Genomic DNA, 14,986 nt, shown 5'->3' with positions numbered 1-14,986 from the left:
GCCCTGGGCCCTGGGAATCACAGCCGACGTTAACCACTAGACCAGATTCAGTCTCATGTTCTTAAAATGTCTGACTATGCAACAATAAACTCAAAGCACACTGCAGACAATGTGTTTTGAAAAGTTCCTGCAATGGCTGTTTAAAATTTTATTATATTGTTTGTTTGTTTTGAATTTCGCGCAAAGCTAATTTAGCAGTGTAAGACTAGAGGGAAGGCAGCTAGTCATCACCACCCACCGTCAACTCTTGGGCTACTCTTTTACCAACGAATAGTGGGATTGACCGTCACATTATAAGGCCCCCACGGCTGAAAGGGCGAGCATATTTGGTGGGACGGGGATTCGAACCCGCGACCCGCAGATTACGAATCGAGTACGCTAACCACCTGGCCATGCCGGGCATTTTATTATATATATATGTAATAAATTGTTGGCAGTTTGATGCGTGCATTATATATATATATCAGTTTGTTGATACTAAATTAGGAAAGACTCAGACAATAATGCTCGTAAACCATAAAGTGAAACAAATTAGCATATTTGCTTTATTGCTAAAGTACAAAATTTAATAATGACATATTTTTTAAATTTGTTTTTATTGTTATCTAATTTAGATCAGGGAAAATTTTTCTGTCTCAATACTATAATACTCAGTCATGAAAAAAGTAGCATAGTTGTCTTACTGTTAAAATAGAAATAAGGGGAATCGTCAATAACCACAGTACTTGAAATTCAGTTAGGCAAGATTAGAGTAAATTAATCTGTGAGATTTTTTTTCCTTTTTATCAGCTATATTTTTTTTGTGCCAACAACATCAAGTGCCAACAATTTTAATACTCATCAGCATCTCTATCAGCCTATCCTCATATCGAAATTCTTTTAGGCAGGATTAGGGTAAATTAACCTACGAGACCTTGGGCGTGGTCAAATGCAACAATCGAATTTCCTGAGTCCCAAACTGTAATTATATCTCAAATCGGTCAAGAGATGACGGAGCTATGAGCTAAAACTTTATACTTGAAAAACAAAAAACAAACGCGGAGCCATTATATGAGTCGTTATACCGCGGCTAAAAATGTATTTCAGTCACTTGTTTTTTAATTACTGTTAATAAATCTGAGGACTTATCACGTTAAAAAATAGTTCACATCTAACTTGCTCTTGCTAATTTCTAGATTTTGTTATATATTTTGGCTGAAACTATGTAACGCACAGTGTTATCAGTTTGGTGGGATCACCATGCAAGATTTTTTGGTTGGTTGGCATTAAGTGCAAAGCTACACAATGGGATAGCTGAGCTTTTTACTTCAGTGGATTTTAGTGCTATACCCCTGAACCAGTGGGGACAATTTTTTCCTAAGAAAATCTAGTATATCTTCATCAATAATATTTTGTTTCAAGTTAAGAGTAGTATGCCTAGATTTTAAGAATATATTAGCATTGATGTTATTAATAGACCATCAGTAGTTAGTATGGAACTCTGGAGCTATAAGCTGGGGGACATAAGGGTAACTAAACCTAGAAATCCTCCTAGGGCATAAGGGGCAGAACAGTTAATTAACCTAATTGATTTTGATATGCATATTAATTAATTGAATTTGCATATCATATACACATTAATTTTCCAGTTAAACATTTAACCTTTAATTAATAAAGTATTAATTAGCCATAAGGGTCATTAAATCCGGAAATCCCTGCTAGGGCATAAAGGGGACGGAGGAGTTAACTAACCCTTTCTGTACAGGCTCATGCATTTCACATAACCTCATCTGAGGAAGGACATTTATGCAAAAAAATATAAGGTAACTCTGAATATTCCTCACAAAATCTTGTAAGATTTTGTCAAAGTTTATAAATGTCTTGTACACAAAAATGACATTATTTCAATTATGTCTTTTTAATAAAAATGTTATTTATCCACAATAGTTATTTGCACTCAATCTGTGAATAGCTTGAATGCAAGGTGATTTCCATTTTAAGTATAAAAATACTTTTCTTCATCTTATAGTTTTCATTTGCATAACTTCTGGAACCTCCTAACTGAATATCAAAAGGTTTTTAAGGTAAATGTTTCTATTTCATTTTTCATTTTCTCTTTCATATCACTGACTCTAGCTATTATAATCAACATACAATGCAATGAAATGACTAACATTAGATATATACCTTTTAATTGTTGGTAGAATATCTTTAAAGACATTCTTTTGGATATATTTGTAATTTCATGTCTTTTCCTTTTCACATGTCTTTTCATTTTCCTTTCTCTTCCTTTACAATTTCTTTTTCATCTCGAGAACTGATGCAAAGTATGATGTATACTTAAGAAATGTTTAAACCTTTCAATTATACAGTTTAAGACATCAATAATACATAATGAACTAAAATATAAAAGTAAGACCTAAATACAATTTAACTGTATCTCTAACTATGACATATTTAGGTAAGAAATAACCGTAAGTGCTATAGTCTAACAAACAGCCAATGATATAAAGTATATAAAATATATAATATAAAGTATTCGTAATTGAATTCGATTAATGATCTCCAGTATTCGCCCCATACCTGGTAACTACCAGTAACTCCATTTAAAATATTCTAATATCAATAGCAGGAGCCTCATTTGGACATTCTATTGACACAGCAGTAGCTCCATTTGAACATTCTGTTGTCATTAGCAGTAGTCCCACTTAGATATGTCATTTTTCCATAGCAGAAGCCCCATTTAGAATATAATATTGTTAATATAAATAACCCATTTATACATTTTATTATCAATAGAAGTAGCCTTATTTTGGACAGTTTATTTAAGTTTTTCTATTGTCAATAGCAATAGTCCAATCTAGATATTCTATTCTTCAAAGCAGTAGCCCCATTTAGATATTCTGTTTTCAAAAGCACTAGCCCCGTTTACACGTTCTATTGTCAACAGCTGTAGCCCCATTTAGATATTCTAATGTCTACGTAGTAGACCCATTTAGATCTTCTATTGTCAATAGCCGTAACTCTATTTACATATTTTATTGTCAATAATCGAATCACGTTTTAGACATTATATTGTCAATAGTATTAGCCCCATTTATACATACGATTTTCAATAGCAGTAACCCCGTTTAGACATTCCATTGTCCATAACAATAGCTCCTATATAGATATGGCATTGTCAATAGCAGTAGTCCCATTTAGATATTCTATTTTCAAGAACCGTTGACCCATTTAAATATTCTATTGTTAATTAATAGCCGTAGCTCTATTTATATATTCTGTTGTCAATAGAAGTAGTCTCAATTAGACATTCTGTTGTAATTAGCAGTAACCAGATTTAGATATTCTATTGTCAATATTAGTAGCCCTATTTATATATTCTATTGCCAATAGCAGTAGCCTCACTTAAATATTATAATGTCAATAGTAGTAGCCCTATTTAGAAATTATATTGGGATAGTTATAAAAAAAAAACATAAGTGGTTCCAAATTTTTGGGGCCTCATCATACTCATATTTAGGATTGCTGCTATGAATTACTTATTTTGTTATTAGACTCTGATGCAATGCCCTTCGGGTTTAATATACTTTCGGTATGACTTTTTCATTGACATTCCACAACTTTGATCCCTGCCAATTTCTGAATACGTAACATCTCCATAACAGATGTTCTGGTGATACTAAACATACAATGATTTATGTATGAACGTGTTGCGAAGCGTCATCCGTCATAACTTTCTGTGCTTCGATTTCCATTTGTGTGTCTTTTCTTTATCTTTAGGGTAAATATTTCTATCATCCCATGATTGATTTATGAAGATAAACCCCATCCAACTGAAATACCTTTCGCCCGTTCATAAATAATCATTATAGTTGTTAAATGAAAATCACAGCCAACCCTGTCAGTTAATTCAAGTATGTTGTGATATTGCATTCATTTTGATACACACGAATAAAATCATTGTAATTGAATATGCTAACTCTGATTTCAAGCCATATAGCATCGTCATAGTGTAGGTTGTTTTTCACCTTTTTTTGAGGCATACAAATCATTTGAATGCCGCTTCTTGCCTCTGATCCCAAGAGAACAACTGATATTTGACAAGTCTTTCATAGTGACTATATAGGATTTTGTGTAACCATTGTATCATATGGATACTGCAATATAATTTAAACTATGATATTTGCTGATAGCTATTGATATTTTCTGTGTTAGTTTTTTTTGCTACTGGTTGCAGTTTGGGAACATTATCAGTCTGCTTTGCTATCTGGAAAAGCTCTTCACTGCCCTAAGAATTTTAGATTGCAATGAGATGCTTTCTGCCTCGCCTGACATCATTGGAGCATTTCATGGCGAAATTCATCCACAATATGCCTTTCATCACTATCCTTCACCACAGGTGACTCAAACCAGTGCCTGGCAATGTCTGGGCTAATGACTAACTGTCCTGGAGTTCAGTAGAGACCACCCCAGTGAATCTTGAAATTTCCAAGCTGATCGTTACCACCATTATCTGTTTCTCTACCCTTTGCTCTTGCATGCGAGAAGTAATAAAAAAATCAATGACACATCAACTGAAATTTCTCCTATTCACCTATCAACCTCTTATCTCGTAAATAGATCGAAAATATGAACATAGCCATCCCTGACGAAAGTTTTTTGTACTTGCTGCATTTTTACATCGTGCCCCCAATTAAACAATACTATCCCCCTCTCCTCTCCACCATAAGCTCCATGAGGTCGTGTGAGGCACATTCACAATAAAAGTCTGCAACAGAAAACTTGTGTGGTAAATGCACTAAAATGTAACTTAACAAATTAACCTGTTGTATTCGGTTATACTGATGTCCAATGGAAAAATACCAGATATCTGAAATAAAACAGATTCTGAAAATGTTATACAGTTTGTAAAATCAACATGGACAGTGGAGGAAAAAACAAGTGTACAAATAAACCCAAAATCTCTATTCTTTCAAACTTTTGCCAATACTGGTCAACTTCAGTGTTTTTATTGAAATATTTGGTTGCTGGAGCTATAGAAAGCATGTCTACATGCGACTAAGACGGGAATCAGAGGAATGAAGGTACAACACTGATAAATTAGACAAAGGCTTTAATATGGTTTCTCACAATCTTTATACTAGTACGTCAACGATCATTCTCATTATACATATTTAAAAGAGATAAACTTCAACTCATACTAACTTGTACAAGTTTTTGTATTGCCTCTGGAAATAAGCATAATCTCTCTCTTGGAGGGCATGACACAGAAGCAAGGTCAAACAAGTACAAACCTTATGAACAAGCATTGTGGTATGTATCTTTTATCTATCTAGAGAATTATGGCTAATTTACGGCTTTACAAGGATGCCACTAATTACATGTAGAACGGCTGCTAAATATTAGAATAGAATTGAATACAACTGAATGAAGAAATGTTTTTACAAGTTATGGAAGGATAAAATTTGACGATAATATATTCTTTTAAACCCATTTTTTCCAATTTGTTGTATAATTACATTTATATATCTTTCTGCCTGTATATTTTAGGTCTTCTCATATATTTTTTTACGTTAAAGCATGATAAGTCCTTTCGCAACATCGTTAAAATGGTTTTATTTGTTGTGTTCTCAGATATTTATTCGATTTGATCCTTAAAAGAAAAAAAAAAGCAAGATATGAAGCTAATTTTTCGATTCTCCTTCTTTACATTTTCATATGATCGGCATGGCTAGGTGGGTAGGGTGCTCGACTCGCAATTTGCGGCTAGCGGGTTCGAATTCCTGTCACACCAAACATGCTCGCCCTTTCTGCAGTGGGGGCGTTATAATGTGACGGTCAATCCCACTATTCGTTGGTAAAAGAGTAGCCCAAGAGGTGGCCTTCCCTCTAGTCTTACGCTGCTAAATTAGGGACGGCTAGCGCAGATAGCCCTCGTGCAGCTTTGCGCGAAATTCATAACAAATAAACAAATATTTTTTCATTTAAAAGCTTTCTATTTAATATCTTTTTTGTTGTTTAATCTTATTTTTATTAAATTACTCTACAAAGAACTCATTTCACTAGTTTGTTATCCTGAACTTTATTATAACAATATGATATTTTCCATGCCAACAAAGTATTAATTTGTGTGTTCTTTTCATTTCAAGATTTGCTATGGCGTTGTTTGTTTATTACTTTTCTATTAATTGTTTTGCTTTAATTTTATTTGTTGTGTATTAAATAATTATGTCTAATCTGAATTTTTTTTAATTATCGATTAAATTCCAATTGGGTCAGCGTTAAATTTCTGATTTAAAATGAATGCTATATTATGTATGGTATATTATGCTGGTTATCTTATTTGTATATACAAATATACCGTGAATTTAACACTTCATTGATCAGTCACTAATTAGCTAAAAAATTAATATTTAGTAATAACTTTGCATTAAACAAACATCAATGGCAAACCAAAACCCAACTTTATCAATAGTTGATGTAGATAATGTTTGGCACCGGAAGCACTTTTTTTTTGCACACAAGTGCCTCCATTAAGGCAATGTCAATCCGTGAAGTCTCGCTCTGGAAACGTTCCAACATGCATATGATTCTGCTAATATGCGGATGAAATTAATATTTTGAAATATGAAAAGTTTCCCCTTCGTTCTGCCCCCCAGTGGCACAGCGGTATGTCTGCGGACTTACAACGCTAGAAACCGGGTTTCGATACCCGTGGTAGGCAGAGCACAGATAGCCCTTGTGTAGCTTTGTGCATAATTAAAAAAAAACAAACAAAAAAAAGCCTCCGTTCTTGTTCAATGCGAGAAATGTGAAAAGTATATGCAAATTGTATCTAGTGAAAAACGGTTGGTGAATAATGAGTGAAACTCGTAATATAGTAAGTAAAATTCGACATTATATTAGTGAAGGTCGATCGGCAGGGTTAAATCTAACGTATATATTAAGTGAACATCGCAATGATGTGAGTAAGTGTTAATAGGTAGTGAATGCATCTCGACCTATTCTAAGTGAAGGTCGACAGGTACTCTAATGAACTTCGACACAGTGAATAAAGTTCAAAGAACGGTGAGAGTATATGAATATTCATTGAACAAATGGTACAGTACTTCAAAAAACAACAACCTTAGGTGCGCCAGTCAGCAGAAATGATACTCATGTTGAGTTTATGAACACAGCTAAGAATAACTTTATAACAGAGAAAAGTTGATTCAAAACACTTCTTTTATTCAACACAAGGGCGAGGGTGGCCCAGTGGTTGGCATGAAGGATTTATAGTCAGAGGGTTCATGGTTGCTATAGTGATTCTTACTATTTAATCAGTCAGTATTAACCCAAGAATTGACTTTTTATGCTGTTGGCAAGCTATGTTCTCTGGAGTCTGTCAGTTCAAATTGAGGAACAGTTAGCGCAGCAATAGTTAAGTGGGGTTCTGAAAGAGCTGGGACTCCTTTCTCTGATCCAATTTCACATTCCAATCAGAAGATCAGGAACGCTAGTGGCGTGAATCTTCAAAAGGCGGAATGCCGTTTCGTATCGTCTCCCCCAAGTTTAATATTTGTAGCGGACACATGATACTATTCTTAAAATTTGAAAGTTATATAAATTTCAGAACATTTCATATTTAATATGTTTGATTGAGATATTCTTTTAATTCCAGAAAGTGTGGATGCTATCTTAGGTTCCTAAAATGTTGTAATCTATTTTTGTTAGAAATTGACCTTTAAAATACGAGTGATGGACAGCGGCTTCGTTACTTCAAGTCTATATTTTAACCGAAGAAATATCATTAAAACTATTTATAGATACAACTTATGGCTAGACTTATGAGGGGTATAAATCCATTTTTATTTTACTTTTTTGTGACTGACACTAGAAATATATTTTTATGTAAACAGTTCTACTAGATTTAATAATTTAAAAACTTGTCTGTTTCTTTTCAAGTTAAGCACAAAGCTACACAGTGGGTTATCTGTGCTCTGCCTACGATGGATATCGAAACCCGGTTTCTAGCGTTGGGGGCAATATAAAAGCTATCAGCATTGTAATACTGAAGGACCACGTTAGTTAACAAGTGTTTGTGCTGAAAGCCGTTCTTAAGATTCCACAGGAGAAATAATAGTAAAAACAAGGTCATAGACTAGTTTAATTGCATTTATTTTCTTCGTGTTTATGAGAAACATACAAATAGAGACAAATAATAAATATGAGTAAAAATAATTCTCATTTTACAAAACCAAAACAAACAGTACTTATATATGTTCACACTAATTAACCATATTAACCCCAAACAACAGATGTACTGGAAACATAAAATATAACATGCAGATCCAATTTCATAATTTGCCTCAAGCGTAATAGTAAATTAAACACCAACACCCACACAAAATATCAAATTTACTGTTAATCTCCGATGACTCAATATAATGAAGTAAACCTAGATGTTTAGTGTTTCACGCCAACAATAATTATCAATAAGTATTAGATCAAGGACGACATAGACTTTCAAACAACAGAATGATTGCATATGAATTACTCATTTACTTTTCTTTGAAAACAGAGATGCCCCTCATAGTATTTCAAACGATTCGAATTCTATATAATCTGAAATATGATCGAGAACTTGTAGTTCATTACTTCTGCGACCTAGTTGTGATATTTTATTGGAAACGAGACAGGTTTCGCCATCTACTAGAGTTTATAAAGAATTTCTTTGCATCATCAACATTTTTCCAGTGTCTTCTCTTTCTGTTCTTCTCCTGGATAAATAGATAATAATAATGAAAATGATCAGTCACTGGATGAAAAGACAGAATGATAAATACCTTTTCATCACGTTAAATCAACATGTTCGTTGGACTATTAGATTTTAAACAAAACTAAAAATCTAGGACACATTTGTGAGCAGAAGCGAACAATCTATAGCATAATAAATATAAATCAAATACCTAAAAAAATTAGCACATATTAACTAAGTAAATACATGAACAAGCACATCACCACAAAACTTCTGGAAAAGAAAAAATGTACTGAGTAAGCTATCCTAGAATGAAACCAGTAAAACTGATTAAGTCAAACTGTATCCTAGAACTTGTAGCAGACATGAAACGCATTTTCTTTTCTTGCTTTGTAAACATTCCTTAGTTTCCCTTGGCGTATATAATATCCTACGTCTTACTTCGATTCTTAGTTATTCGGTGCATTTTTGAGTGTTATAAAACTTAAATTATTTACCCTAAAATTTTTACACTAAATCGAAGACAATTTTCCCCAACTCATATTATTCCTGTATACAAGTGATAGCAAAAGATATTACATTTATTAAAAAAGAATGAATTTCTATGTTCATTAATGATCAGACACATTCGTGAATGTGAAATATTTTACTCTAATCATAACAGTTAGCTCAGTAGATTTAGGGTACATATATGTTAGGGTACATATATATATATATATATATTGGGATTTGAAAATATGTAGACGTAATATATCCAACTATTCAGACTTGAGAGTCTAAACATTTTCATACGATAATCATAGTTCAAAAAAAGTATTAAATCAGTCCCTCTGTTTATATTATATGAATGATCTAGGATATTTTGTCTAGAACTATCCATAGACATTTAATGGAGATATTTTTAAAATTATAAAAACGCAGTAAAACCTTTTAGAGTAACTTCAATGTTCCTTGAGTTAATAAAAGTGCACGTACTGAAAACGGTAATTGTATACTTTTCGTTTGCATTTCATAAGATTTGGAACTTACCACCAGGATAGCTGTTTTTATACACTACTCAAGATCAATACACATTACGCTGTGTGTTTAATCAGTGGTAAAATTCTCCTTCAAGAAGTACAGTGTTTGAGTATCAAATTTTGTGCAAGTTAACTGTGCCTCTTTATGCACTATTTAAATTAAACTGCCAAGAAATGTAAGAGAAAAATAATTAATAACGGAACTCCCAAAAGGAACTGGTACCAGCGAGTATTAGCATATTTTCGCTACTGTGTGAAATAAAGTCTGTTTGTTTCTTTAAGTATTAATATTATTTGACTGAAATCTTTCAAAGCTCGTCTTTTAATCTAATCTTAAAACATCTTGCATTCATGTTATCGAGGTTTTTATAATGAGTTTCGTTATTTATTTCTGCTTTTAAAACGCTGAGCATTTGTTAAAGTTGATTTTACTCACGATAATACGTAGCTCCAGTTATGTTTATCAGTCTTTTTAAAATAACATAATATCTATGTTATGATGCATTTTTATCCGTGAGAGCTTTCCGCTCCTTGTTTATGCAAAGTATATATGTATTTAAATTGCAATTACACAGGAATAAATAGGAGTAAAGTAAAAAACCAATAAGATCATAACTCATACCTGGGGAGTTATAGCACAGTAAACCAAAGGTTTAGCAAAAAGAGGTGGTTGTGACATCTTTTCTTCATATCCTGAACAACAAGGTGCGTTACAGACAGAAATGTCGCTAATACTCTTCCATCCTCCCATACAACAGGTAAACTGTGAATTCAATGTCAAAAAGTGAGAACCTAAATTTGTTTTCTAAAAATAGCTTAAATTTTGTTGACGTTATCCGTATATGTAAAGTAAGAAGCATTAGGTTATTTTTGCTTTGTTATTTTGTTAAACATAAAGATAATTTCTTTATCCAAGTCTACTTTGAATTCTTTTTAGTCGAATTACAGTTCATGTTAATCCATACATTATTTTTTAGACCAAAGACAAGCTTAGTACAAACTAACACCTCTGCAGCAGCTTTCTGAATACTTCTAACATTAGAGACATCTTTACAAACTTATATTGCTTCGTTATGAAAGGTTATTTTCACGTTTATTTGGAAACATTGATTAAGTTTTACATACTAGCACCAAAGACTCAGCGATCATGTAATAACTACTTTTAGTGGTGCTGCGCCACTATTTCTACAGTATTAGAGTTCTTCATAGAAACAATCATGTCAGTGTTGTTCCATTCATCTTGTGTAACTATTTATAAACTAGCTAATGCATTATGTTTATGATTCCAAGCAAACTCTTAAGAATAAAGAAGATGTATCAAAGGGCTTGACAACTACCTTGTCGAATAAAATTCCAGTTTCTTCGACCATCTTTCTCATGAAATTTGTCGTTGGTTTCGAGGTGTGGGTGAAAATGATTAACTACTAATTTGTGAGTTATCGTTAGTTTAAAATCCTCTTTTATTGTATTCTTAATGAAACAAGTTGATATGCCTAGCTTCAGCTCAATAGCTTTTTGAGTCGGAAGGTTCTTTGTTATGAACATTGCCCTAAGTTTGCGAATAAGGGCTTGAGTGTGGTTTCGGAGCTCGTTACTATCTTAAGTTCACTTTTCACATTTGTTTTCCTCAACATTGCCCCCATAGCTCAGCAATAAGCCTCCAAGTTTACGACGCTAAAAATCGGTTTCAGTACACATAGTGGGTAGAGGAGAAGGAGCCCATTGTGTAGCGTTGCGCTTAACAACAACCAAACCGTTCTCAAAATTTTCTTAGACATCGAAAACGAGTAATAAATTTATCTTTTAATTTCAGTCAAAATTTGAGTGTTTTGTTTTGAATGTCGCACAAAGCTACACGAGGGCTATCTGCGCTAGCCGTCCATAATTTAGAGGGAGGGCAACTAGTCATCACCACCCACCGCCAACTCTTTTACCAACAAATAATGAGACTGACCGTCACATTATAACCCCACGGCTGAAAGGGCGAGCATGTTTGGTGGAACGGGGATTCGAACCCGCGACCCTCACTTTGCGAGTCGAACGCCTTAACCACTTGGCCGTACCGGGCATTATTCCTATAAGTATTCTACTCGTCAGTATTAATTAATGAATTTAATTATTGAGACCAGGTTTCTTTTTTTACCAGATGTTTTAATTTATTGCAACAAATCGATAATTTCAAATCACCCCTCAGATGGCTGAGCGGTAAATATGGCAACTTATGGCGCTACAAATCGGGATTTGATACCTGCTGTGGGTAAAGCACGGGTAGTTCATTATGCAGTTTTGTGCTTTATAACATACACAAATTCAAATGGACACTGCCAGTTTACTTAAAATACTATTTAGAAACACACGATTTTGTGAATTTGAAATACATTATACATACACATGTGTATCTATGTACATATATATATATATATAAATCTAGAAGTATTGCAAAATAATAAAGTAATACACATTTTACATGTTATTGAAATGAAATTAAAGCTGAAATTTATACTTCAGTTTTTAATAATAAATGTTAACCGAAACTTCTATAATACTCCACAGAAATCAGCAATTGTATAATGGGATGTCTCCCAATCAGACAAGTAGGCGTTACATTCAATGAGATCACGTATTATTATTACAGTGTCAGTTTCACCTGTTTAGTACATATATATCGAGTGTCAGTTTTATCTGTTCATTAAATTAAAAAAAAGAAAAAGATTGCCTTAATCAAAACTCGGATTTTCAGTTTTATATTTTATACCATAGCTCTAGTGTTATACATGTCATTAAAATGCCGTACACAACCTAACTAAACTGGTTAATAAAAGTAGATTTAGGGGGTATCCCCCCATTATCAATGACGTCATGACACAGTTAGAAGAATGATTTTGTTATTAAGGCTTACAGTGATGAAAGAGAAGAAATTTTTAGCATGACTTCTGTCCTTCACAGCATTTCAAACACGATGTGTACAAAATAATTGCAAAAAGCGACATGTTTCACTGAAGCATGAGAGTAGAGCAAAATAAAGTAGTATACACACAAATTAAGAACTGAAAAGGGCCTAGTGGTTATCGTTCTGGTCTGTGAGTCTAAAGAACTATTGCTTGCTTCCCGTTGTTATCGTTCTGGTCTGTGACTCTAAAGAACTATTGTTTGCTTCCACTGGTTATCGTTCTGGACTGTGAGTCTAAAGAACTACTGTTTGCTTCCAGTGGTTATCGTTCTGGACTGTGAGTCTAAAGAACTACTGTTTGCTTCCCGTTGTTATCGTTCTGGACTGTGAGTCTAAAGAACTATTGTTTGCTTCCAGTGGTTATCGTTCTGGACTCTGAGTCTAAAGAACTATTGTTTGCTTCCAGTGGTTATCGTTCTGGACTGTGAGTCTAAAGAACTATTGTTTGCTTCCCGTTGACGCACAATTGCACTACAATTGTGGATGCTTTACAAGAGTGACGGTCAAATACTATTATTCGATTAGAGAAGCCAAAGAATTGGCGGAAGGTGATGCTAACTAGCTCTCTTCTCTCTCTATGCTATCAACTCGAGTTAAGAACGGCTTGCTGTATGTGAATATCCGAAATAAAAATTGACAGACTTTGATCTTTGAATTAGTAACATTGAACTTTAGCGGAATAGAAATGAGACAAAAAGAGCATTAGCTGACAATTTAAGCCCACTAATGAAAGATGTTACTTTAATATATATCTTCTTTAATGTTTCTAGCACTATGTTTGTGAAACTTAAACACATCCAACTAAACAACCAAAACACCATTTGTAATTTCTCTTATAGAGACACTTCTGGTAATTAACTTGATTTGTTTTGGAGAAACAAAACCACAAATAACTGTTTCTTCTGAAATGACTTATTGCTTATATGTATTCACAAGTTTAGCCAGACGTTTTAAAAACCTATATATTATTTGATATGATATCTGTTTAAAATATACAAAAGTAGTCCTTCATTGTTTTTAAATAGATGTTGATATTTTCAGTTTAAGGCTCAAGAGTCTTTATAAATAAAAACCAGAATCATCTGTTTTTTTCTAAAGACACAGATTCTTTGTGTTTTCACCTACCGAATCGTCTGCACTGATGATTATTGTAAATCCAAGTACCATCAAGAACATTATCACCATCTTTTTGAGGACAGCCATGCTGGGCCGCTTGTATGTTTTGTTGTGTTTCCAGAACCAGAGACCAGAAATGCGGATTTCAATGAAAGAGATCAAACCTAAAGTAAAACCAAGATTCTACTTTCAAGTTTTAATTGTTAAATGCCCGTCAGGGATTTATTTTGCCAAGATGGATAGTCTGGTGATCACGTAATGACGTCCCAAATAAAATTCTCTAGTAAAAGAAATAAAAAAAAACATTTGAAATTACAATTTCTATATAAATATGGAATGTATAGAAAATCATAATAAATAAAACATTGTTGGTGGTAACTTAAACCACTTCCTCCCTATGTTTAGTCTAATATAATGCTGACAAGAATCTCATCATAAAAGTTGGTAAATACTTCATTAAAATGACAGTAAAATGTTTCGACTACACATTTGACCTTCTTCTCATACAAATATTTCAAAAAATATTAAAAAGTACCCTAAATAGGATAAAGGGTTATAATACAAACTACTATGATGTATCAAGACTTAAATAATGATTCAAAATTCTAATTATTGTTATAGAAAACATGAAATAGTTTTATCTTAGAATCAAACAAAGAAAAAAAATACAAACGAAGATATAAATAAATGTTTAAGTTAGTAATGGACGCACCTTTATATGACGCTCCAGAAATGTACAAAGGCTTTATACTTTCAACAAGTTCCAATTATCTAGGTTTCTTGTGTGTGTCTAACAAAACCATTACACTAGGAACACACTGAGTGAAAAACGATTTTAAATTTGTAGTTATTATAAATAGCTTAGATTATACACACAAAAAAGGCATTTAATCCAACACTGGAATTATTCTCTACAAACCCACAAACAATTTCGTACAATTTCCCATTACAAATAATACAGAATTTGTTTTGTTCAACGCATTTACAAAATTCCTTTTATTTTCAAAATGAAATTTTTATACGAATAGAAACTCTTGGGAAAAACTATCATCTCCAGTATTTCGTGAACTGTCAATAGTGAACACAGAACAAGAGATGTATGATAGAAACGGATCCACCTACATACAGCTTAACGCTATCTCCATGACGTGCTTACAGACTAGTATCGGATATCATTTCAAA

At 33.1% G+C, this 14,986-nt stretch overlaps 1 protein-coding gene across 1 annotated transcript; it reads right to left on the bottom strand.

The window, feature by feature from the left end:
- Positions 1-8,255: 8,255 nt before the first annotated feature.
- LOC111087425 lies at positions 8,256-13,906 on the bottom strand. The gene is made up of 3 exons (XM_022394023.1): positions 13,814-13,906; positions 10,361-10,501; positions 8,256-8,741 (listed from the first exon to the last, which is right to left on the bottom strand). Exons 1-3 carry the CDS (start codon positions 13,889-13,891, stop codon positions 8,643-8,645), a joined length of 318 nt encoding a protein of 105 aa, XP_022249731.1. The 5' UTR covers positions 13,892-13,906; the 3' UTR covers positions 8,256-8,642.
- Positions 13,907-14,986: the final 1,080 nt, after the last annotated feature.

The sequence above is a fragment of the Limulus polyphemus genome, unplaced genomic scaffold, assembly GCF_000517525.1.
Source record: "Limulus polyphemus unplaced genomic scaffold, Limulus_polyphemus-2.1.2 Scaffold69, whole genome shotgun sequence".
In the NCBI taxonomy this organism is placed as follows: domain Eukaryota; kingdom Metazoa; phylum Arthropoda; class Merostomata; order Xiphosura; family Limulidae; genus Limulus; species Limulus polyphemus.
The sequence above is the reverse complement of the archived record's forward strand: the minus strand, read 5'-3'. Positions and strand labels throughout refer to the sequence as shown.

Coding starts and splice junctions, on each gene's coding strand:
- LOC111087425 (XM_022394023.1), bottom strand. CDS start 13,891: ATGGCTGTCCTCAAAAAGATGGTGATAATGTTCTTGATGGTACTTGGA. Junction 10,502..13,813: donor TCATCAGTGCAGACGATTCG/GTAGGTGAAAAC, acceptor TTGAATTCACAG/TTTACCTGTTGTATGGGAGG. Junction 8,742..10,360: donor ACTGTGCTATAACTCCCCAG/GTATGAGTTATG, acceptor CTATTTATCCAG/GAGAAGAACAGAAAGAGAAG.